Source organism: Belonocnema kinseyi, chromosome 2, assembly GCF_010883055.1.
Source record: "Belonocnema kinseyi isolate 2016_QV_RU_SX_M_011 chromosome 2, B_treatae_v1, whole genome shotgun sequence".
Taxonomy (NCBI): domain Eukaryota; kingdom Metazoa; phylum Arthropoda; class Insecta; order Hymenoptera; family Cynipidae; genus Belonocnema; species Belonocnema kinseyi.
In genome coordinates, this window is record NC_046658.1 from 70,054,216 (window position 1) to 70,079,681 (window position 25,466).

The window sequence follows — 25,466 nt, forward strand, 5'->3', positions numbered from 1 at the left end:
TAAAGTGAAACTTTTCAATAGCCCTCCCTTATATAGCCCTTCCGAGAATTGCCGCCGCAGCGCATATAAGTCTAAAAGAGGTGCGCGGGGTATGTGGTGGTTCTCGAAAAAGGGGTTTTACGAAGTTCCAGCTTTAAAAATGCCCCAGCGACTCGTTTTGCAATCTAAAGGGTTCGGCTTGGGCTTAATATGCTGAGAACCTATGAAGCTATATATGACCCTAATACATTTCATGCGAACGCCTACATATTACAGCTATAATAATTATGAGATCTATATCTCAGCATCAACACACTCTCCCAACCAATTTTCTCAGCAATAAAATAATTAAATTAAAATAAAATAGTCACATATTCGCCTATAAAAGGCAAATGCCAATAAACGTTGGCAAATTCGCGAACACTGAGGTTTCCAACGTATGTATGTATTGTATGTACAACTGTTGATCACATCGTTCCCTCAATCCCTCCGCATACTCCCTCATTATTAAACGGCTGCTTCCGCCGCAGTACGCTAGAGGCCGGTGTCAGGCATCGACGTTCCGTCTACTGACACTGCCACTGAACGACTGAACTAAACTGTCACTCGTCAGTGTCCACCCACACGAGAGCGGAGGACGTGACACCTGTCAATCCTCTAACGTCGCAATGATATCGATTAAATGAGCCTTTTCAAGCTCATGTGACACGTTTTATGTGAAATAAATCCTCGTGACCTTCTTATCAGTGAAAAATCATCTCAACCGATATCTTTTATAATTAAAAAAACACTTTCGACACGAAACCGCGCCGGTACGTTCTACGTAAATACATACATGCAGAGTGGACATGATCCTCCGTCGCAAGTCCTCACACAGTCATAACTGTAACTGCCCCTGTCATCATCACTGCTCAACTGGATGTGCAGGTGCGAAATAATACAAATTTATAATATGTATGCCATTGTATGCATCAGGTGAAGTACAGAGACAAAAAATCTAGTTATCCGCGATTTTTAACGTGCTCCCACAACCTATACGATACGCAAATTATTGATTTACTCTGAGTCATGAGAATACTTTGTTGCTAAACGCAATTCAGGGGATTCAAACATTTATTTTGGAATTATAAATTGAGAGGAAGAATTTAGTTCTTAGAGGAGATAAATGAGATTTTAATTGGCGTTGGCAGTGACGGTTAATTTATGCTGTCATCATTTTATAAGGATATAGCTATATAAAAACAAAGAAATTACTTTAATTCAGGAATATAAATATAGAATTCTTTCACTCCGTCCAGGGAAAGTAGACAGAAGTGGTGTAATCTTTAAAATTTTAAATCGTAAAATTATAATAATATGTAATTAGTACTGCTTGGTATTGCTGTACACTACACGTATTGTATAGGCATGTTATAAATGTATGCAGTAGCTTGGAGCGTATAATCATTGAGTATAAAAATACCTAGGTGTTCTTTTTCACACATCTAATAATATCTATTGTTTTGTGGTAATTACAAATTATAGCGATTTTTCTTTTCATAGTGAATAATACGCAGAAAAATAGTGGGATCATTTTTGTTGCAGGATATTTTTTTATGTTCTCGAAAAAGAATTTTTTCTCAAAGTAAGAATTCTTAAATTGTAAAACTGTAACATGCATTCTTATTCTCCGTTGCATCTCAATCATTCTTGCTACAAGTCGATCGAACATCACAAAATGTTGGTGTACTTTTGTAAAGATTAGCGTTTTTTATTTAGTAGTAACAAAGATTTGGTAATAATGAGATCAAAAAATTATTGTCATCATTGTAGCTATTATATTAAATATACATATAAACTATTATCTAAATTTATTATGAATGATCGTATTAACTAAAATATTAATTCTTTCTTAAATAGAATGAGTCTTATAAGGCACTTTGAGACATCTTTATAATATCACGATTTTCGTAACAAATGCAATTTAAGTATGACTTCAGTCTGCATTACAGAGAAAATTTTCAATATATGGGGCATTTTTTCCAAAGTATGCCCACCTGAAAATATCAGAATTTTCTACGTTTTTGATAGATTTTTTTTACGGTCTATTAAGCAGTTATAATAATTTTTTATTAAATTTGAAATTTGATCCCCATTTTCCAAAATTTTAAAAATTCTTATTTTTGCTCTTTGAAAAGCAATAAAACAAAATTTCTTTACCACAATTTCAATTATTTTCCTCCTCCTTTTCACTAATCATAAGCATTTTTTGAAAAACCTATTACTATTTGCCGGTCACTAAACTTTTTTAGGGAAATCCTATCGAAACTTTGGAAAAGCACATTTTTGAGTGATTTTAAAGAGTAAAGCTCTTGCGTAAGAACGATTCCCATTAAACAGAAAGGACCAAATTTAATTTCTCGAAAAAAAACGTCTTTCACATCTTCGGAAACGAGAATCCTAAGTTTTTTTTCAATAAAAAAAATAAGGGTCAAATTTTTGTTTTCTAAAAAAATGGTTTTAACTATTCCATAGTCATGAACCGCACACAAATCTAACGAAATCATGTAAGTAAACATTTTTTATCCCATACGAAAGCAGTTAAGTACATCCGAAAAAGACCCTCTTCTAACATAATCCAAAAATTTCACCCCCTGCCCTACGCTAAATATTTGTTCAAATGATAAAAAGGTCCTTTACTGTTGAGAAAAAATATACCATATATGTAAATACAATATGACAAAACATACTTATATGTACCGTAGGTATCTATATATTTTTACTAAATGTATGCCAAAATGTAATGAAATGCCTAGTGTCAATAAATACCAAATTCAACTATGTTTATAAAATTCTTCGTGATTTCACAGTTTAACATTTTTTTAATTTCCTAAACACAATTACCATAAATTATTAAAAAATTTAAATATATAAATTCAAATGGGTTTAAAGGAAAAAGTTGAAGTAGTTTTGAAGTTAAGAAAAATGTAAAAAATACCCTTTAAGAATCAATCATCTTAAATAGTAAGCCTTTAAAGAATTTATTAACAATTTTATCTCAAAGTCGGTTACAAAATAAAAGAATTTAAAATTAAATATTGGTAATAATGCTCTATTTAAAAAATAAGCGGATAAGATTTTTAATTCATCGATCAAATTTGAAACATTTAAAGCAAAATTTCAGTTTAAGTTTTCTTGCTCAACACAATCCCCGCCGACCCTGCTAAAGCTGTTTATCCCACAATATATTAATAAACATATATTATAAGAAAATTTCAATATCCTGTCATATTGAGAATACGTATAAATCAAGTAATGCAGAAATTATTAGAATATTAATCATTTATTTTCCACAGTTTATTAACAATTTGTGAATGATGTATAATTCACAAAGTATTTGTATAGATTATTTCATAATCAAATTTCAAAACCCTAGCATCCCGGTGTTTGAAGCTTCTTATCGATAATTTAAACCAAGTAATGTAGAAATGACAAATATTAGGAATACTCTCAATTTATTATAATTCATTTATTGAGCATTTTTCAATAACAATTACCACTCAGCTTGACACCTATAATACAATATTTAATGTTTACAATACTGTTCATCGAACCTCCACTACATTTTCCTAGTCTCTTTCCATATCCACTTTCAGTGCCGTATGAAAGATATGTGTAAATCAATAAAAACAATCCAAATCACTAATACAATTTTTCTCCCTGAAGAATAAAAGCTACACCTTCTTCAATTTGATGTTCATTTTTATTATTTTATTAACATAATGTTGAAGAAGAGCGCCTACGGGCATACAAGTCGCTAAAATTTACATTACTTTGCACGAATATCTGCGCAGTACCTCGACTTTCACACGGCCCTGATAAAGCTCCCCTCCACTTTCCATTATGGATGCGGTGCGCCATATCGTTCTAAACAATACGTCGTATTTCCGCGCTGATTTTTCCAGAAATAAACAACTTTTGTTTGAAATAAGTCCTGAAATCAATGAAATTTTCATCTCGCATCAGGAATTACATTTCAGTCTGGAAAAATTGATGATTTCTACGTGAAGAGAGGTATGTGAAACTCAATCTACTCTAATGCCGTAAAGGCCAGAATTGTCTGACATCTTTATTCCAGCATGTGACGTGTGACGATGCGACTTTCGACCTTGTCGCATAGAGCGAATTCTGAATATTTGAAATTGCTTATCTTTTTTAGACGAAAAAATTATTTTATTTTGGTTTTTGTAGGTTTGCAAACAAAAAAGATAAAATAGAATATACGTCGAAAAAATATAATAGGAAAATCCGTTATTATTATGAATTTCCTATCATTCTTTCGCGATTATGGAAAATCAGCATAAGAGCTATTAATATTAAAACATTTAAAGAATTTATGCAAACAGATTGATTTTGGCCTACTCATGTCGAAGTACACAAACATTATGAGCTCTGTATTACAATGTCTATAATGAAATTTAAATGAGAAATGTTTTTCTTTCTATTAAATAACAATCTTTTGAAATAAGCCATTTAAATTTTGGAAGAGAAAATAACATTTATATCTGCTTCTCGAGGCTTAAAATATGAAAAATTAAAATGTCATTATTATTCATGGCATAATTAATTAATTAAACAAATATTTTCTCAGACTTTATAAGAATGAAATTTAAAGATTTAAAGGGTTTTCAGCTATATTTTAAGATTCCAAGGAATTTCACAAAATGTTAAAGGATTTTTATGGAAGTCTAAAATTTATAAAAAATTTCTAAAAATTTTATACTATTTCTATAAATTTAAAAGAATTTAAGGTTTTCGTAGGATTTTAAGAGTTTGAGATTTTAAAATGTTTCAGGGTATTTCACAGGATTACAAAAATTCCATACCGTTTTAAAGAATTTCCTTGGAATTTGGAAGAGCGGGAAGTATTTCGTATAGGATATAAAAGATTTTAGCATATTTTACAAGATTTAAAAGGAATTCAGAAAATTTCAAAGAATTTTTAAGGAATTTCAGGGGGTTTGATAAGACTGTCGAGGATTTTAATAATTTTAATGGATTTTAAAGGCATTCAATAAGGAGATATTTTAATGCATTTCCCGAAAGCTCAAAAGGATTTCATAGGAATTCAAATATTTCGAGTAATATCCTCTGACTTTATGTGATTTAACTGAATTTTATAACATTTAATGGGCCTTAAAGAAATTATTCACAAGAATGTAGAATTTCGTAGGATTTCAAATATTTGAAAATATTTGAAAATATTTCAAGGTATTTTCAAGTATTTGCACATTTATAGGATATTTAAAACGATTTCAAGAAATTTTCAATCGATTTCAATAATTTGAAGGGACTTCAAAGATTTTGAGGTATTTTTAAGAATTCCAAGGAATTGTGAAGAGCTCGAAAAATATCAAAGGATTTCAAAGGATTCGAAATATTTTAGGGTATTTTGAAAGATTCTTGTGAATTTTTAATATATTTAACCAAATTAAAGTAATTAAAAAAAAAATTGATGTATTTGAAGATATTAAAAAAAATCGAAAACATCTTAATTAGGTTTCAATAAATTGAAGGAATTCCCAAGGGTTTTAATGGATTTAATATAATTTTCATGCGATTTTAAAGAATTTCGGAAGATATTAAACGATTTTATAGGACCTATAAGGTCTTCGTATTTTAAATGATTCTTAGAGTTTTTGAAAGGACTGTAGAAAGCTTTTAAAGGATTTTATAATATTTAAATGATTTTGAAGGGTTTTAAACTCTCTCAATGTATTTTAATAAATTTTCTTGAATTTCAGAAAATATCATTCAATTTAATATATTATCACGGATCTTATTTATTCTAATAATTCTTATTTCCATTATATTTTTACGTTGTAAGTTAAATTTATAAATTAGTTTGAATAAAAAATCAATTAGTTTAATATTTTTGTTTATTTATGAAAATTATATATTTAGAAATCATATTTATGTTGCAAAATATTTTAATAGAAGTAAAATATTAACATAAGTTTATTCAAAATCATTTTTAATTTAAAAATAAGGGGAATTTCGATTATTTTTCGTTTTGTCAATTATCTTCATTCATTGCAAAGAACTTTTGTATTACCGCATGCTAAGGTTATGCAATACATTATTTTATCATGTGATATTTTTAGTTTGTATTAAACTATCAATGAAATGTTTCACAGATAAAAATTGCATGTTTTATAAAATATTTTCTTCATAGTCACCTACAAAATATGCTTCTTCTAATAATAAAACCGTGTTATTGGACGACACCGAATTGTTGTACGGTATTTGTCATACTTCTGAATCGGTTATTTTTGTCAAATACAGACACGTTAAATGTAATTAGATTTTCATGTCTTGAAGTTTATTCAATTATCCCCCATTATTAATCAATTTAACCCTGCAAATTAAATTCGTAGGCCATAAAATTATTGAAAAACTGATTGTTTAACGAATAACATAAAAACTCGTGAACATTTAAAAAGTAATTATAACTTCAAATCTATAATAGGAAACTCTGAAATAAAATCTGAAAAATTACTGTATTTAACAACTAGTTATTAATGTTTTCTTTTAAGAGATATATTCCTAAATTTGAAAAAAAAATTTCATATTTAATCTAATTTATTTTCAAAGTAAAAATAATTGGCGGATAGGATATTATTGAAGAATACACTTAATAAACCCCTGTAATTAACCAATTATTCCTCTAAACACAAGCGTATAATATTCCAGGGAATTCTAATATCGACTTTTTTATTTTTACCCATATGCTGATAGAATTATAGTTTAATTATTATGAATTTTTAAACAGAGCTCTTTCAATATTCACATAATATTTATTCCTATAATATTTTTAGTAAAGATTTTCCTATAATCACGATACAATTATAAGAAATTTATTATAGAAAAATCAGTGTACTATAGGCCTACACTTTTATTGATGAGGCTTGTGATAACAAATATTTCAGTTATAACAAGATGAAAATTATGAATTGAAATTGATTGGAAAAATCGCTTATTGTCTCAGATATTGAAAAATTCGATTTGGAAACAATAGACAATGGCTTCAAATCAAACAGAAGATACAGAAGCGGCAGATCCTGGAGATTTTGTGGATGTAACAATGAAGGAAGGCGAAGAACTTCGATTGGAAGATGATGAGGCTGAGAATACGGAAGATAATATCGAAAACAACGCTGAAGAAAATACCGAGAGCAGTGTAAGTATTTTTTTAATAACTGTATATCTGCATGTGGGAAAAAATAAATCCAAAGAACTCAAGGTTCACATTAAAAAATATTTGTAGTCAAAAGCTTAGGATCAGTACGCTAAATTTCGACTATAAAATGCAGTGCTTTTCAGATTGTTTTAAAATTAAGTTTTATATACCTTAAAACGGACAACTGATTCTCATAAATTTCTCTTTTCCAGGCAGTGAAAAATGTCGCAAAGAAGAGAAAAAGACAGACTAAAGTAAGGCCAAAGAAGTCGAAGACATCCGAGGAATCTGATTACGACCCAACGAAGCTGGAGGACTGCCCTGATCAAGTTTTGGATCGTTTCCAACGAGGATGTGAATGTCACGACGAAAACTGTTTCAAAGGACTCAGTCCTGAGTCAGTTTATCGCCACAGACTAAACATTGCGGATCTAACGAAGGCAGAACATGACATGTACTTGATGGGCGTGACAATGGCCTGTCTCACAAATCCCTACGAAACAGCCAGACACACCGAGAGAAGAAGACTGAGAGCTCACTACGTTTATCAAGGACGAAGAGTTTGCTTGGATGCGTTCCTCTATCTAGAAAATTGCACCCACTACCAAGTCAAAAGAATCCGGAAACACGTAATGACTCACGGAGTAACGCCGAGGGTTCATGGAAATTATGGAAAAGTCCCTCACAATACTTTTTCCCTGGACATTTACAAAAGCGCCACTGAATTTTTAAAAGACTTTATCAAGAAACAAGAGCATACGCAAAAAACTAAAGTGGCGAAAAATGCACCTCTTCATCTTCCTCCGGACATGACTCGTAAAGCTGTTCATGATTTGTACACCGAGTATTGTCAAAATATTTCGCCCAGTATCAAAGTCTTAGGTTATTCCACTTTCAGAGGCTTTATGAAAGTGCAGTTTCCTCAGATCAAATTTGCCAAACAGGAATTTACACCCAGGACCCAAAATGTACAAAATGTAAAAACTGTCAAGAGTGAAATTGAACAAAGTGAGGTCAATCAAGTTTCGGAATGTACGCAAATTGTTGCAAGAAATGGCGATTTGGTGCCAGTTGTTATTACCGGCGAGGCAGTTAATCAAAGTAATACTTATATTTTGACGCCACTAACGAAATTCGAAGATGGAGTCAACTATCATCTGGATGCTAATAATGTTTTAGTGAGCAAGGCCGGGTTTCCTGTAACTCTCACGAATGTCAATCCCATAGTTTAAAAGACGCAAGAGGATTATTCAGCTGTAAAATATTTTTAGGAGTGAGAAAAAAGACAGGAATAATTTTTTTTCTTGTGAATAGTTGTGTCACGAGACATTCGATACTTCTCTCAATAAGAGGTACGAGATGAAAACTCAGCGATTCACGCATTTTAAACAAAGTATCGATTATTGGGATTTTAAATGTTCAGCTACGCTGCGCCACAGATTAATCGAAGTTATTTTTTATAATTGGAGGTGAGATATTTTGTTTTGTAGAAAAATGGGAATTTTCATCTAATATAAATTGCCATTCGTACATTTATAGAGATAATTGTATTTGCTAGTCTTATTTTTATTGAAAGTAGTATTATTTTATAAGAAACTGGATGTAAAATGTGTGAATAAAGTGTAGATTTCACTTTGTAAAATTCAATTTTTCATTTTAATTTATTCAGCACGTGAAACTTTTAAATGGTCTTTTTAAATATAATATCCGACCCAATTGCCCAAAAAAGTAGCGTGAAAGAAAATTAATAATTATCTTAAATGGGTACAATGTGACTGCATCAAAAGATAAATAATGTAATTTCCTTTCGGGGAGAGAGGCATTGACCTTATGTTTCCCTTCTGCCCTTAATCGTTCACACAGTGAGCATGTAGGTGGCCCATTGCGTTCCCTCTTTATTAACTCTCTTCATTTGCATTTTTAAGTAAAAAGAATTCAATGCGAGGGAAGCCAAGACATTTAATTGAAGAGTTGAAAGGTTGCAGGCATTTTTTTTGTCTTGGAATCCAGTCTTGCAATCCTGTCTGCTAAATTAATATCAGTGTTTCCCAACTCGCTCTCAACGAAAAAGAATTTATTCAAAAACCAAAAAAGTATCAGAAAATTTTAATGCAATTATAGTTCTTCAATAATAATTTCGCGCGACAATGTTTAAAAACGAGTGATAACGTTTAAGAGAGTATCCTTTTTTACAAGTTCTCTACACTTTCAAGTGTAACTTTATTAATTAATTCTGACTAATTAAATGTTGCTAACCTTATTTTTTTTTAATTAAGTAATCTTTGAGCCTTTCTGATTTTTACAAAAGGGAATTTTTGATCTAAAGTAGGTCTTCAGAAGCGATTTTTCAGAGGAATGGAATTTGTTTTTATTTTAGTATAGTGCTAAGACCGTGTTAATAGAGTATATGTAATTGAGGAATTTTATGCGGAAATAAAAGGATTGAGAGCCTCTTATTTTACAGTTATATCAGCAATATCGTGGGTAAAACAGGAAACTGTTTCATATGGATGGAATCAGCAAGGTCACCTGAGTGCAACCTCAGATCAAGCAGTTGCAGTCTACTACGAGAGTTCAAACTATCTCCGTATATAGTCGACGTTGCATACATAACTGTGAAGTGAAAAGCGCTCAAATCAAACATATAATTTAAAACTGTACACTATTATTTTCCATGAGTTCCCCGTTCATGTTAACACGGTGAATTGTAATGATTTTAAACGCGAAATATCTTAATAATCAGTTAATAAATGTCAAGTAATAAATCATGTGTGGATAAGTTTATAAAAAGTGTACTACCTGCACTTTCATGAATTAAGTTATAATCAACCTTTAGAAATATTTTCTCTGTTTACTTCTGACTTTCTATGTTAAGAATCTAGAGTTCATTGATTTAATTGATAGAAACGAAATTTTATTCCATTACCGGAATATTAAAACAAATATGATTGATCTGAATCAGAAATAGTATGCTGAATTTATTTTAATCAAATATAATTTAGTGTTGTACAGTGTGTACGAATAATTTTTTTTTTTTAATTATTAATTATAATGTTTTGGTTGCAGAAGATGTTGAGAGTATGACCGGTGAGATAGAAAATGGGGATCTAGCTGTTAGAGACGTTGCAGACCTCCTCCAACCACAATATGCTATCATTACAGGTAACTTATTTTTAATAATAATAAAAAATTCAATTCAAATTGTGAGACAAATATTTTTTTAGTTTTGCTAATTACTACTAAAAGTTACTTATCGTAAATTAAACTCTTTTCAAAAATAGAAGGGAAACATCGAAGATTGTGTTTAAGTTAAGGACTCTGTAATTGATCAAATTATTCAAATTATCGCAGACAAGAATTACTTTCTAATGATATTTTAGAAAAATTTTAACATTTATTTAGAATAGAAATACAAATTCTCAGGAAAATTATAAAAATACCTGCTGTCTAAAATGCAGGAAAAACAATAATTTATGTGCGAGATAGTGTAACCTTCGAATCTAATCTGAATAACACATTACAGGTTATTTATGTAATAATTGCCGTATCCTAGTTCGGTTTCCTACTTGCATGTTAATGATAACAAATTTCATAATTTTTGAATTCTGAAAAAGAATTTTTCATTTAATTTAAATTATTATGACATCGAGCTATCGTATTGAAATAGAAACTACAATTATTTTCACAATTCAGTTATTTAAATATCTTATGGTGAAACTAATTATGCTTGAATCCATATTTCTAAACTACGGCAAAAAATATTTAACCTTAAAAATATATCGGAATTTGTTGAAATTCAATATAATTAATTAGGTTGTCAACTTATAACCAACAGCTATTTAAATTAATACTGACACTATTTGAGATACAGAATTACTAAGGCGAAATCATCCTACAGTAGATAGGAAAAAATTAAACAGTATTTGACTGCATTAGTTTCCAAAAACTAAAAAAGATTTTCATTTTTAAATAAAGCTTACATTTTCATTTCAGTATTATTATAAAAAAAATATCGCGAAATTAGTCAATTCGTTGTATGAAACATTTGTATTGCACCCGGTTAAGGGTGCGATTTTGACTCCACTAACCATCAATAGAAAATCATTGATGGTATTGCTCCTGCATGACAGAATACTCAATTCTATAGAATTATAATTTATTATTGCTAAACTTACAATTAAAAGAATTTAGCGAGTAAATAATAGTTGAAAGTATCATTACTTTGTAAAAACCATAAAAGCTTTTTAATAACCATAAGCCTTTTAATAACTACAAATGTACACTACTTTTTCGTTTATTATTTGCAGAAGCTTAAATTTAAAAACTTCACGAATGAAAACAATTAAATACCACTTTTAACTTAAACCAGCTTCAAGATAGTCGCAGAGCTTCCAATTTTGAGAGGGAATTTTTTCGCAATTTTTTGATTATCTGCTGTTGGTTATCTCTTATGGGAAAGTGTAATGTCGACTAAAAAGCCCTTAAATATTGATTAATAATAAAGAAAATTTGATTCTAATGTATGAAAATGTCACAAAAATCCTTCATTGAAGTAGAACAAGATTAATAATGAAGAGGCTAAATTTTGTTCAGGTTACCAGATAAATAAAGATTATCTACTGTAAATCATTATTCTACTGTTGGGTGGTTTACCTATTTTAAAATACATATTAGTGTTTCAAGATGTCTCGTATTCAACGATACTCTCAATTTAATCCTTTAAAATTATACTTCAAATTATTATTTTTTTAAATAATTTATCAAGCTTTATTTTCGAAAAAAAATACTTTTTCAGGTGGTAAATCGAGAGAGGGGTGTCCAATAGTCACGTTTCCTGATCATGGCAATTTTCACAATCTTCCAGACTTAGATTACCAGCGTCTCATGCTTTACCTCACTTCTGTACCAACGTAAGCAATGTTAAATCCGTCGATTAATAAAAATATTATTAAATAAAATTTCATATTTTACATGATAATTTTTTTCCAGTTTGCAAGAAGCAGACTTGGGATTCCATTTGATAATCGATCGCAGGAACGACAAATGGAATTCCGTTAAAACAGTCCTCTTAAAAATTTCAGTAAGTTTCTCCTCTAAAATATATTTTCCCTACAATTATTTTTATTTGTAAACAATTAATACTTATTTTTCAGGCTTTCTTTCCGGGATTGGTGCATGTAGCTTACGTTTTACGTCCAGCTGGTTTTTTGCAGAAGGCCATTTCAGAAGTCTCGAATAAGTTATTCCGAGAGGATTTTAAATTTAGGGTAATAGTCCTAGCCAATATCATTGAACTTTACGACTTTGTGGATAAAGATCAGCTGACGGAAGAACTCGGAGGTGATTTACCTTATTGCCATCATACTTGGATTCAAAATCGAATTGTGAGTTTAATCATTCTAAATTACTTTTATTAAACTATTCATTAATAAAATGATCAACGCTTAATTGTAAAAGAATTTTCTTTAATATTTTCATAGAATCTGGAGAAATTCTCGTCAATGACACAAGACGTGTCACTAGCTCTCGATTCTTTCACTCGACGTTTGGCAGAAGTCGAATTTCCCAATAACACTATTGCAACAACTACTTTATTAAATCAACAACAGATTGAATATAGCGAATTGAAAGAAGAAATTTTAGCAGCTGCTCGTCATGGAGAGGCATTGCTCGATAGTATTCGTCAGCTGACTGGAAAAGGAACTGCTGATCGTTTAGGAAATGTGGCAGCGATTGAAAGGTCGATAATTTAGAAACTAATGAAAAACGTTTCATTCAACTGTTCATGATTTTTATTTGACCCTGCATTCTTGATTTTATCAATTAGATTGCTCGTACAATTAGAAGAAACAGAAAGAACTTTCGACTTATTTTGGTCTCATCACAGTTCTCGTTTGAGGCATTGTCTTGCTCTTCGACAATTCGAGCAAGACTTTAGAGAATTACAGGCGAATTTAGATCAACATTTAAAAACGATTGAAGAAATGACTGAGGTTGGAGAAACGCAATCCAGGGTTGATCAACTCCTGCGGGATACTTCTACCTTCCAAAGAATATGCAGGGTAAGATTCAAATTTTATCAGAAAGATCATTACACAATTTCAAACACTTCACATGATACTCGAGGAAAATCAAAGTCACTGTCAGATAGATAAAAATGAAAATAAAGATTAAGATATCATTTTATGAAATTGCCATTTGAAAATAAGCAACAAAAATCTTTGAATTTTTTTACAATCACGCACTTAATGCACTGCAAAGTATCTTTCCCAAACCAAATATTTTATTTTTAAAGATATCAGTCGCCACAGTAGCTATTCTCGTTAAAGCAGGTGAAAAGGTGGCTTTTTTCTCAAAAATACGTGATAACAAAGTTTTATAAGTAAAATAAGCATGAAAATTAATGCGTATTAATATTTCAGTAGTTTAAATAATAATAAAATTTTGTCTTTGATAAGCCTAATTATTTGCGCCTTACCCAAAACTCATTTCTTTACTATGAGACCATTTTGTAGGTGCAAAACCATAAACCATCATTTTCACGGTTATCGATATATGGGTAAAAATTCTAACAATTTTGAAAGTATAAAATATGGAGAAGTTGAAATCCAAGCTTTTTAAGTTTCGGAATGAATGAAGGCAAATAAAAGAAATATTTTTGTTCCAAATCCTAATTTGCAAATTTTGACCGGGTTTACGATTCTGGTCACCATTTCTCGAAAACATGTCCTTTCAATCGTTTAAAAAAAATTAAATGTTCAAATACCTCAAAACATTTATCATCAGATTTTGATGAAATTCATATTAAAAGAAAGTTTATTAAGACATAATGGAAAGTTTACAGAATTGCGTGATACTAATTAACGTAAAAAACTCGAGGAATCTGGTTTTAAAACCTAACCCTTTTGAACCAATATCAGAGTTTCTCATATCATTTTCATTACATTTCTGAATTTAGAATCCTCAAGTTTTGCAATTAAATATCTATTTTAATTAATATCTCTCGAAATTTCTTAAACCTTCCATTATCTTCTTTCAGGGTAAGAAACTATAAAATATAAGCTTCATTAAAATCTTAGAATACACGTTTTGAGATATTATAATTTTTTATTGTTTTTAATTACATAAAGGACCTAGATTTTTGAGTAATGGTTAAGAGCATCAGAAAGATAGTACAATTTTCTTTCAAATCGTTTAGTTAAAAATTTATATAGTTTGATTTTGACCTGATAGGATTTAATTAAAAAATTATCTGGCACACCAAACAAAAGTCAAAAGCAGAAAATTATTATTTATATTTCTTATTTATATATTATTAATAGTTTATGTTTTTCATCTATGGTTGATAAGATATTTTTGTGAAAGAATAATGACAAATAATCAATTTAAGACAAATTATAAATTAAAACTTTGTTCGTGATTATCTTCGAACAATTACGTGTTAGAAAAAATGTGAATTTTCATTTATCAGAGAACAAAAATCTCCTTAAACACGATGAAATTTAATAGCATAATATTTACGAAAATAGTAGAAATTTTGAACAGAAAACGGCTGGTATTTTTGTGTAAATTGACTTTCAACATTTCAGAATATTTGTTAACATTTTTGTTAGTTTTAAAGTATTTTTTAGAATTTTGCGATGTACATTAAATTGAAATATTCATAACTTTGTCAATTTGTTTACAAAATGGATGATCAAATATACTTGGTCTCATAAATTTTTTAAAATAGTAATTGCAAAATAATTTTGACTTGCATCAATTAAAGGTGATCAGTTTCCAAAATAGACGAAAAAAGTGACAAAACATCTAAAATAGAAGAAAAATGTCAAAAAACATTTTAAAAAGTTGAACAATTGCCGACCTGTGATGACTAAGCTATATCAATATTTTTAGAAATTAAAGATTAAAAAATCTAAGATTATTTGGTTTGGATCATTTGTTTTTGAGCACACTGCACATCACGCACAGATGTTACTTTGCACCGCTTTCCTCATTTTGTCGATAGTCCTATTTATTGCATACCATGTGGATTTGGGTCTTGGTAAGCAATCCACTCAAGGAAATTAATCTATTCTATTAGAGCCATGGTGTCCAGCGGTAGAAAACTTCAACAATCTATACGAAATAATATTATTTCTAAATATTTTTATTGCACCTCACAGAATTAATTTTCTAAATCCATTCATATCTGAAAAAGAACATAATATTCCGTACATCTCTAATAATAATTTCAAATTGGCAGTTGCTATTCCTAATTAAAATAAGTGGAAAAGGACTATGAAAAATCGAAAAATGATAAATTATAAATCGCTGGACACTATGGATGAGGTCATAAATTTATCAAATATCAGCGAGAAATGCGTTGGGCTAATATGTTTCTAAAAATTAGATATTTTTATATATACTCCGATTTAAATCTCTATTAACTGCATTTAAACTTTAAAAACCTCATTGGAATTCAGATCTTTCATCAATTCGTCATCTAAGGATCACTTATATTTAATATTTCATTTAAACAAAATTAAAATACATCACAATCATAAAAAAATCTAGTCCTTGTCATAGAAAGTTTTCAAAATAGGGATTTAATTCGTACTTACTATCGGCATGATACTTATGTGAATGAACGTGATTTTTGTTTCGCACTGAGCTATGCACGTAAAAATAGAATATTATTTTTATCGAGTACTTTCTCTTTGAAACGTATTCAATTCTGAATATTTACTAAGCAAGATTCAAGAGTATTTATCAATAATAAAAGTTGCGTATTGATTTCAGTAAAGTAATTTCTTCTTTCTATATATAGTAGCTTTTCCCTTCATTAAACCAATTCATCTGACGGGGTATTTTTAAATGCACATTTGTGCATTTGTAGGGAGACATAGATCGAGCAGAGGAGGTCATTACTGCAGGCCAGCAGTTACTTTCTGGGAGACATCAATGTCCAGCGGAAGTAGTTGAACCAAAATGTGCAGAATTACAGAGGGTGTGTACGATTTTGAGCCAAAGACTCGAAAGGCGACTTCTTACATTGACGAAATGTCGCGAACTTATGGAAAGGATCGACAAGGTAAGAAAAGCTACTAAATTAAGAGGCCTACAAAATAGAAGTAGAAATTAAATAAATAGCATTCAAGAATTAAAAATGATTTACTTTCTAGGCGAATACGTGGTGTACAAGAGGAATAGAAATACTAGCAGCACAAACTAGTACAACACCAGCAGACCAGGCTCTTCAAGAACTTCAGCAACTGATAGAAACAGCTGAAGAATTTCATCATCCACGATGTATTTTTCAAGATTCTATTATGCCAGAGACCAAAGCTCTTGTCACTCAGGTATTTTTTTGATTAATACAGGTCCTAATTAAACAACTGAAACTCTAGGTCTGAGATAGTTAGACCAGAGGCGGCGGAATTGAATATTTGAAATATTTAGTAATATTTATGAAATTATTTAAATCTTTTTTAAATCTTTATAAAATCATTGAAATCTTTTAAATCTTTGGGAAATCATTTAAATCTGTATGCAATATTTGAAATTTTTGTTTAATCTTTGAAAATGTCTTAAATCTTTATAAAATAATAATAGTATTTGTGAAATCTTTGTATTTGAAATATTTGGTAGTATATGTGAAATTGTTTAAACGTTTGTGAAATCTTTGTGAAGTCATTAAAATTTTTTTAATCTTTGTAAAATCTTCGCGAATTCTTTACAAATCTTTGCTAAATGTTGGAAATATTTTTGAAATTTTCGCAATATATGTGAAATCGAAATCTTTGAGAATTTTTTATAAATATTTGAAATATACGGTAATATTTATGAAATTATTAAAATCTTTGTGAAATTCTTGAGAAACGATTGAAGTGTTTGTAAATCCTTTAAATCTTTCCGAAATCTTTAAAATCTATCTTTGCGAAATATTTGAAATCTTTGTGAAATGTTTTTAAACTTTGGGAAATCATTGAAATCTTTGTGAAATCTCTGTGAATTTTATCAAAATCTTTGCGAATTATTTGAAAGCTTTGTTAAATTATTAGGAAATCGTTGTTCGATCTTGAAATATATCTTAAATTTTTTTGAAAGAATAAAAGTCTTTGTGAAATATTTTAAATCTAACCGAAATTTTAAAATATTGATGAAATTATTTACATATTTATGAAATCATTGAAGTCTTTTAAACCTATCCGAAATCTTTGTGAAGTCTTTAGGAAATTATTAAAGTATTTGTGAACTCCTTAAGATCTAAGCGAAATATTTTAAATCTTTGGGAAATCATTGAAATCTGTGTGCAATATTTGAAATTTATTCGAAAACGTTGCGAAATATTTTTAATTTTTGTTCATTCTTTGAAATTTATCCGAAATCTTTATAAAATCTTCAGGAAATCATTGCAATTTTGTCAAATTTTGTAAAATCTTTTGAAATCTTTGCAAAATATTATAAATATTTCGTATTATATGTGGAATTATTTAAATACTTGTGAAATCTTTATGAAATCATTGAAATCTTTGCGAAATTTTGGAAATATATTTGAAATATTTGGTAATATTTGTGAAATTATTTAAATCTTTGTGAAATCTTTGAAATATTTGAGAAATCTTTAGGAATTCTTCAAAAATGTTTGCAAAATATTTCAAATATTCGGCAGTTTTTGTGAAATTATTGAAATATTTGTGAAATTTTTGAAAAATGATTGCAGTATATGTGAAGTCTTTTTAATCTATCTGTAATCTTTGCGAAATACTTTTAATTTTTGGGAAATCATTTAAATCTTTGTGAAATGTCTATGAATTTTCTAATAATATTTGCGAAATATTCGAAAACTTTGTGAAATTACTAGGAAATCATTTAATCTTTGAAATGTATCTTAAACCTTTGTGAAACAATAGAAATCTTTGTGAAATCTTTAAACTCTATCTGAAATTTTTTAAATCTTTCAAACATTTTTGAGATTTCATTGCCACCTTTGCCATGTCATTGTGAAATATTTGGAAATTTTTGATAAAATTTGAAATATTTAGCAATATTTATGAAATTATTTAAATCTTTATGAAATCTTTGTAAAATTTCTGTGAATACTCTCAAATCTGAAATCTTTCTGAAATTTTCGAGAAATCATTGAAATCTTTGCGAAATATTTCAAATATTTAAAAAATATTCAGTAACGTTTGTGATATCTTTGAGAAATAATTTAATTCTTTGTGAAGTTTTTTTAATCTATCCAAAATCGTTGTGAGATCATTAAAATCTTTGTCAATCTTTAAAAATCTATCTGAAATCTTTATGAAAGAATAGAAGTCTTTTTAGAAATATTTTATATCTATCCGAAATGTTTGCGAAATATCTTAAGTATTTGAGAATTTTATATCTGTATTTATTATTTATGTTCAATTTTAACATAATTTAATAATATTATACTAGGTTGAAATTATACCAATCATTATTATGAGTCTATGCCCCTGCCCCCCTACCCCCCTCTAGAAAAAAGTCTCCGCCGCTTCTGAGTTAAACATTTTTTATTATTGTCCTGTAGGTTTTGCAGAGGATAGAAGACGTTTCAATGATGTGTGATAAGAGGATAGTGGCATTAAAACAGCAGCTGATTAAACCAGCAAGACCAATTCAAACTGTAACCCCAGAACCTGCAAAACCACTTCAGCCAGCACCACAAATCATCAAACCTGGCAGAATTCTCAGAAAAGCTAATACGATGCCAAAGGTATTTTTCACTAAGCCCGAAAAATAATTCTAAAAGTAGAGACCAAACGTCTTTTTTTCTTTGATTTTAAATTTCTAGTAAAATAAATGTTTCTTTTAAAAGATGGAAATGTGTCCAATCGAGGGAGAAACTTCGTCACCAGAAAGTGAACCTAGAGATGTGGAAGCTCTAAAGTTGAAACGAGGACACGTTCTTGCAGAGCTTTTTGAAACTGAGCGTATTTATGTGGCAGAACTTGGATCCATTATCAAAGGCTACAAAATGGAATTGACGAACGAAGCTATGTCTCATTTGATTCCTGCAGCCTTGGTAGGCAAAGCTGATGTCCTTTTTGGAAATCTCGAAGACATTTGTATCTTCCACGGGGAAACTTTTTTGAGGGATTTGGAAAACTGTATTTCGAATACGGAACTTGTGGCTTTGTGCTTCGTTCAGAGGGTAATTTATATTGCATATTTAGTCATTAAAAATCAGAAGGAGGGAAAAATCTATAAACTTCAATGTTATTACAGCGCGAGGTGTTCTTCAGGCTGTATAGTTACTATTGCCAAAACATCCCAAGATCAGAAGGATTGCGTGAGCAAATTCAAAATGAACCTCAATTTCTCGTAACTTGCCAGCAAAAGTTGGGACACAAATTACCTTTGGCAGCCTATCTTCTTAAACCGGTGCAGCGGATTACAAAATACCAACTTTTATTGAAGGATCTTTTAAAATATAGCGAAGAACAGTCTTGTTGTACAGAATTACAGGAGGCTTTGGATTGTATGCTTATTGTATTAAAATGTGTCAATGACAGTATGCATCAGACGGCCATCACTGGATTTGGGGTGAGTAGATTAAGAATTTTTGAAAATTCAACATTTTTGGTGGAGTGGTCAAATAAGTAAAAAAAAATAATAATAATCAACAGGGAGATTTAGGGGTGCAAGGAGAATTATTACTACAGGGTTCATTTAGCGTTTGGAGTAGTTGTAAAAGAGAACGATTGCTCAGACTCAAACCATCCCAGCGACACATTTTTTTGTACGAGAAGGCTATCATATTTTGCAAACACAGCAAGCCCCAAGCGCATAACAAGGCGACCTACCATTTCAAAAGATATTTGAAGGTACTAATTTTAATAAATTTGCTAAAATAAAAGTAAATAATGTACATTAAACAATTTTTTTAAAGATGTCGCAGATTGGTTTGACTGAATCAGTAAAAGGGGACACAAGGAGGTTCGAAATTTGGTTGCAAGGTCGGGCCGAAGTTCATACAATTCAAGCATCAAGTATTGATGTTAAACAAGCTTGGGTGCGTCAAATAAAGGGAGTTTTGATGTCGCAATTGGCGGAACTCAAGGGGAAACAGTGCTCGGCCCTTGGAAAAACAAATCACAAGTTTGTATCAAAAGCTGTTTATCGTTGAGGAATAAGCACACAAAACGTGAGAATCCATTTTTTGACAAAATTGAGTTAATGAATTAATGACTATTTCTGTATATTTAGAATGTCATCAATTCGATTATGAGATTTGAGTTTGCAAGAAAACAAATTTTCGTTTTGTTTTCAACGTCTATAAAAAAACGAATGTTCGGATTTTTAAGATCTCACTCCGTAATTTTGTATTATTTTTTGAAAAAAAATTCCTAAGTGGTTGACATTTTCAAAAAAATTTAGATTTAGATCTGGACAAAAAATGTTCAAAAATCAGCAAAGTGACTAAAGCCAATTATTCATCTTAAACTCAATTTTGAACAATAGATTTCAAGCTGTAATGTATCTTTAAATATTGAGAAATAACTTCAGAGCTGATTTATCACGTTTTCAGGGTGTCCCTTTTAATAAAAAAATATAAAAATTCACGGTTCATTCTCGATTTGCAAAAATTTTTCACGGTTAATGAAATTAAATAATTCGAACTACAGAAACATTAAAAATTAAAAGATTAAATTTTTGTTTATAAACTGAACACTTCTTAAATTAATAGTTAAATTATTTTCATTTCAAAATCTTGAAAAGTCTTCATGTTTTCCATTTTTCCAAATTTAAAATTATTTTTGAAATTTTTGCAGAACGTCTAAACATTTGATTAAATTACTTTAATTTTTTCTATAATCTTTCCTAAAATTTTTGAAAAATTCCGGCAAAATAAAAAGAAATCATTTAAAATCTTTCAGATTATTTTTGACAATTTTTGAAATTTTTAAAAATCTTTTCAGAACTTCTACGCTCGAATTTTTTCTAGAAATAATAGGTGTTCAATATTTATTTATATATCAAAATTCAATAATTTTACCTACAAATTCTAAGTTTTCACATAGAACAATTCAAATTTTAACGCTCAAAGTTTTTTTTTTAAGTTTTGAATATTTGTTTTCTAATTACTGATTTTAAATAAAGAGTAAAATAATTCCAAATGTGAAGCAATTGATCTTTTTCATAATTAAACATTTTTAATTTTCAAATTTGAGACTGAAACAATATTTTAAATTTAATAAACTCGAATATAATAATTAATTATTAATAAGAATTAATTAGTAAGTAATAACTATGAATAAATTATTTTTAAGTTTTAACAATTTTCAACGTGAAAATCTTGAAATTCTTAAATTTTGAACTGATTCCCAATCGTCTTGTAAAATCAATTTTATTAATATTCACTTGTTAATCCTTAATGTATAGTTCAGTTTTTAAAATAATTAAAGTTAATATTCACAGTTGATCAATCAAAAATATTTTTAATCCAAAATTGTTGTTTTCAAACCTTTCTAAGTTTTAATTTTTTAATTCTTTAAAACGGAATTGTTACATTTCTTGAATGAAAAATGTAAAATTAAAAATTAAAATCTAAAGAAAAAAAATTGTAAATGAAATATTTTCGAATTACGCATCGCGGACTAAATGATATTATAAATTTCCCAGTCAAAAAATAAATTCACTGTCATTTCCCGCTTTTGTTCGCTTATTCCTTAATTTTTCATATTTTGCAGATATTTATTCAGGATCTCAAATTTTTTTATGATTTCAGGCCTCTTCGTCAAGCGATTTCGTGGGATGCGCAAAGCAGTCTTTCCGGATCACTACGTACTCTTTCTGTTGATGGAAGTAGTGTAATTTCACATATTACAGATGTTTCCCACTCAACAGAAGAAGACATAGGTTGGAGTTCGGAAAATACGATTAGCGATGAGGAGGATACGTTCACTGAAAATCCAGGACCTGCTCCTGTGAGTTAAATACAAATTTAACTTTAAAATTGCCATTTTTCTTTATATATGATACTTTCAGAAACTGTTGTACCCTATATTCAGTTAAGGTCCCTAAATTACCCTAGTTTCAAGATTTGGTCCCTATGCTACTCTATGTGCAGCCCATAATTTTATAATAAAATTTTTATTTAAATAATCCTGAGGATCAGTTGATAAAATGATCAAAGGACTTGAAATATTTTAATGTATTTTATTTCATTCCTTGGGATTTTAAAGAATTTCAGGAAATTTCAATTGATTTCAAAAGATTTTCAAGGATTGGAGATATTTTATGGTATTTTAAAAGATTACAAAGAATTTCTTTATAGATTTAAGAAATCAATGGATTAAAAATTTTTGTAAATTAAATTCATCTTGAAGTCTCTAAAACTCGCCTCAAATCCTCAGGCGTTTCAGAAATTCTTTTTCACTTTTCTAAACCGATTTCAAACTTACTCAATTCATTGAATTTTTGTATATTTTTGAATTGTTTTGAATTCACTTGATTGTTTTTTGAATACAGGTCGATTTTTTTATGAATTTGATCGAATTCTTCTCCTTTCTCTTAAATTCCCTTGAAACTTACTCAAATTTGATTGTAATCGATAGAATTTTTTGTATTTAAAAAAAAAGTCCAAATTATTTGAATTTAACTTGAATTGTTTTATAATCATTAGTCACCTTTTTAATAAGAAGTTAGCAGAGTTTCAAAGATTTTAAATGATTTGAAATTAGCGGGGGGGGGGGGTCACTCTTAATTTCATCAAATTCTATAAAATTGGTTTTATACTTTTAAAAGGCTATCAATTCATTTGAATTTTTTTTAATTCACCTTAAATTTTTATGAATTTCATAGAATTCTTCTCATTTAACGATAAAGGAATACTTTTACGGTTAAAGTGCCATAGTTTGAAAATTAAGTTTCAAAACTGATCCTTTAACGGTTAAAGTGCGAGTCGTTTAACCTAGAATCGTTGCAACGATAAGCAATTCTACTTTAACGCGTAGAAGGTGCAGTTTAACGTTTAAAATGGGACGTACTCTTACCGAAAAGTAATTTACGCTCATGCGTGTACGCATGCGTGGAATAGTATCATCGCGCGTTAAAATGCAATCGTTTAACCATTAAACTGCATACTTTTAGCGTTAAACTAGATCGTTTAAGAGTGAAATGACTCTGCTTTTAAAGTTTTCTACTTTAACGATTAAAGGACCAACTTTATCGTTCAGAGGGAATTTCTGAGAGTGTAGTATTTAGTCACTTCTTTGGTTAGAAAATAGTAAGGTTTCATAGATTTGAATAAATGTAACTTTTTGTTTTTTAATTGACCCTGAATTATTTAAATAAATTGTGGAATTCTCTTCCATTTTTCAAAGGTTTATTTCATTGTTTTAATTCCTCTAAATTCATTCAAGTTTACGAAAATTAATGGCATTTTTTGTTTGAAAAAAATGGTCCAATTCATTTGACTGAAATGGTTTAAAAATCGTCTGAATTTATCCTGAACTTGTTACCCTTTGATCGCGAAAAAAGTATCCTATGAACGAGATAAAAAGTACTCTTTGGTCCCTATATTTAATTCCATAGGGACTGTGAGGCTTGCTGTTGTGCCCGCGCTTATCAGAGCCAGAAATTTGCAACCAATCTAATTTCGACACCTTGCGTTATTTTGCAGGGAGGACGATACGTAGCATTGGCGGATTACTGTGCAGTTGGTCAATCCGAAGTAACGATGCGTGAAGGTGATAGCTTGGAATTATTGAAAGTCGGATGCGCGGGTTGGTGGTTCGTTAAATTAATCGGATCCGGAATCGAGGGTTGGGCGCCCGCTGCGTATTTAGAGCTGATCAGCCGGAAGACGTCTCGCAGCTCGCAATCTGTAAATAGTCAGGATCCTATATGAAACAGGCGTCTCACACACTAGGTTTATCTTGGTGTGTTGAATTGAACCTGAATAATGCAATCAGTGTGATTGTTTGTTATATGAAATGCAAATCGCACTATGCTATATTTTAAGCAGTCGATGAGAGTTTCAGTCGGAAGTAACGCAATTGATGAGCAAAATGAAAAAAATGAAGATTTTTTGAAAGAGTCTAGAGATTTTAAAAAGCTGCAGAGTTTAAGAAGTTTAGAATTTTTTATAAGATGAGATTTTTAAAACTCTCATCCAGAAAAGCATCTAAAGTATGAAATGTAAATGCCAGGAATTATAATAATCAGGGTACGTTATCAATAACATATTCTGAAGCAAAGAAATTAATCAAAGACCTAACAATGAAAAGAAAAAACGATGATGACTGCCATATTGATGTATAAGGGAAGTTTGGGCTGGTCGATTTTTTAGATATCTACAATGGTCAGAAATCACATTAGTTTTGAAAGCCCTGCCGATCTTTATCGGATTTTACAGCACTTTTGAGAAATTTCGTATCAGAGATACAAGTAATAATAATAATAAAAATATCTGATATTGGATCATTCTTGAAATATGAAGTTAATAGTCCCCCAGATTTGGAATATTTGTGCATAGTTTTTCAAGAATGATACATGGCATATAATGTTTTGCAAATTGCTAATTTGCGTTCTATGTGAAACACCTTACCTGAATCATACCAAATGCTTGGCACTCGTGGTGTAAATAGTTAAAAATTACTTTAGACTAAGAATCGCCCAATGCTTGGGAATTATATAATACTGTTATGGATTAAACGAGAAACAACAATTTTGTGAATACTATGAACTAATCGTTATCGCAACCAGTGCCGGTATCATTAGGTCGCCAAGACCATAAGATGCTAGAACGTTAATTCTACGAAATATTTCTGAAAATAAGCAGCTAGTACCAAGAAATGTGCAATACCGTAGAGGATATTTAATTCCATTTTGTACTTGATCGTATTTACGTTAGAAGGGTAGAGTCGTGAAAACCCATCATTCATATTCTAAAGATTATTGGTGTAGACGTTAATTCCTCCTTTTTATAATCCATCGTTTAACTTCCCATGTGTATGTCCTACAATTTTATTCTTTTAGTTCATAGATTTTTCGAGGAGTCTATAATTTACAATTTTCTACCAAGCTTACAATAAATTTGCATACGTAAAGCCACTGAATTTCAACTGAACTGAAAAGGTGGATTGATTTATTCTGTTGATTATCAGAATAAAGTTCGAGCCTAATCTTGTTGTTCTTCAGTGGACGGATCTCAAGTGATGCAATTTTGAAACAGTATTTGGATTCTCACCCATTTTTAAACCGTCCTCTGCAAAAAGGCCTCGTCTACTTGAGCTTTTGATATTTATTCGGT

General features: G+C 29.8%; 2 protein-coding genes across 4 annotated transcripts in view; both read left to right on the forward strand.

The window, feature by feature from the left end:
- Nucleotides 1-25,173, forward strand: part of LOC117168323 (guanine nucleotide exchange factor DBS-like) — a 48,134-nt gene extending 22,961 nt beyond the window's left edge. The window contains exons 1-17 of one of the 3 annotated variants that reach the window (XM_033353901.1): nucleotides 540-906; nucleotides 9,663-9,898; nucleotides 10,265-10,360; nucleotides 11,994-12,108; nucleotides 12,188-12,278; nucleotides 12,352-12,582; nucleotides 12,679-12,938; nucleotides 13,026-13,260; nucleotides 16,077-16,271; nucleotides 16,363-16,539; nucleotides 18,738-18,923; nucleotides 19,026-19,361; nucleotides 19,436-19,753; nucleotides 19,837-20,034; nucleotides 20,100-20,308; nucleotides 21,939-22,137; nucleotides 23,835-25,173. In XM_033353901.1, the coding sequence (XP_033209792.1) occupies nucleotides 10,279-10,360; nucleotides 11,994-12,108; nucleotides 12,188-12,278; nucleotides 12,352-12,582; nucleotides 12,679-12,938; nucleotides 13,026-13,260; nucleotides 16,077-16,271; nucleotides 16,363-16,539; nucleotides 18,738-18,923; nucleotides 19,026-19,361; nucleotides 19,436-19,753; nucleotides 19,837-20,034; nucleotides 20,100-20,308; nucleotides 21,939-22,137; nucleotides 23,835-24,062 (3,060 nt within the window). In that variant the 5' untranslated portion in view covers nucleotides 540-906; nucleotides 9,663-9,898; nucleotides 10,265-10,278 and the 3' untranslated portion in view covers nucleotides 24,063-25,173. Of the gene's footprint in view, nucleotides 1-539; nucleotides 907-9,662; nucleotides 9,899-10,264; nucleotides 10,361-11,993; nucleotides 12,109-12,187; nucleotides 12,279-12,351; nucleotides 12,583-12,678; nucleotides 12,939-13,025; nucleotides 13,261-16,076; nucleotides 16,272-16,362; nucleotides 16,540-18,737; nucleotides 18,924-19,025; nucleotides 19,362-19,435; nucleotides 19,754-19,836; nucleotides 20,035-20,099; nucleotides 20,309-21,938; nucleotides 22,138-23,834 lie in introns of those variants that run through there. The other 2 variants (XM_033353900.1, XM_033353899.1) reach the window with 2 other exon arrangements.
- LOC117168328 lies at nucleotides 3,874-8,805 on the forward strand. The gene is made up of 3 exons (XM_033353906.1): nucleotides 3,874-4,032; nucleotides 7,007-7,198; nucleotides 7,411-8,805. Exons 2-3 carry the CDS (start codon nucleotides 7,040-7,042, stop codon nucleotides 8,428-8,430), a joined length of 1,179 nt encoding a protein of 392 aa, XP_033209797.1. The 5' UTR covers nucleotides 3,874-4,032; nucleotides 7,007-7,039; the 3' UTR covers nucleotides 8,431-8,805.
- Nucleotides 25,174-25,466: the final 293 nt, after the last annotated feature.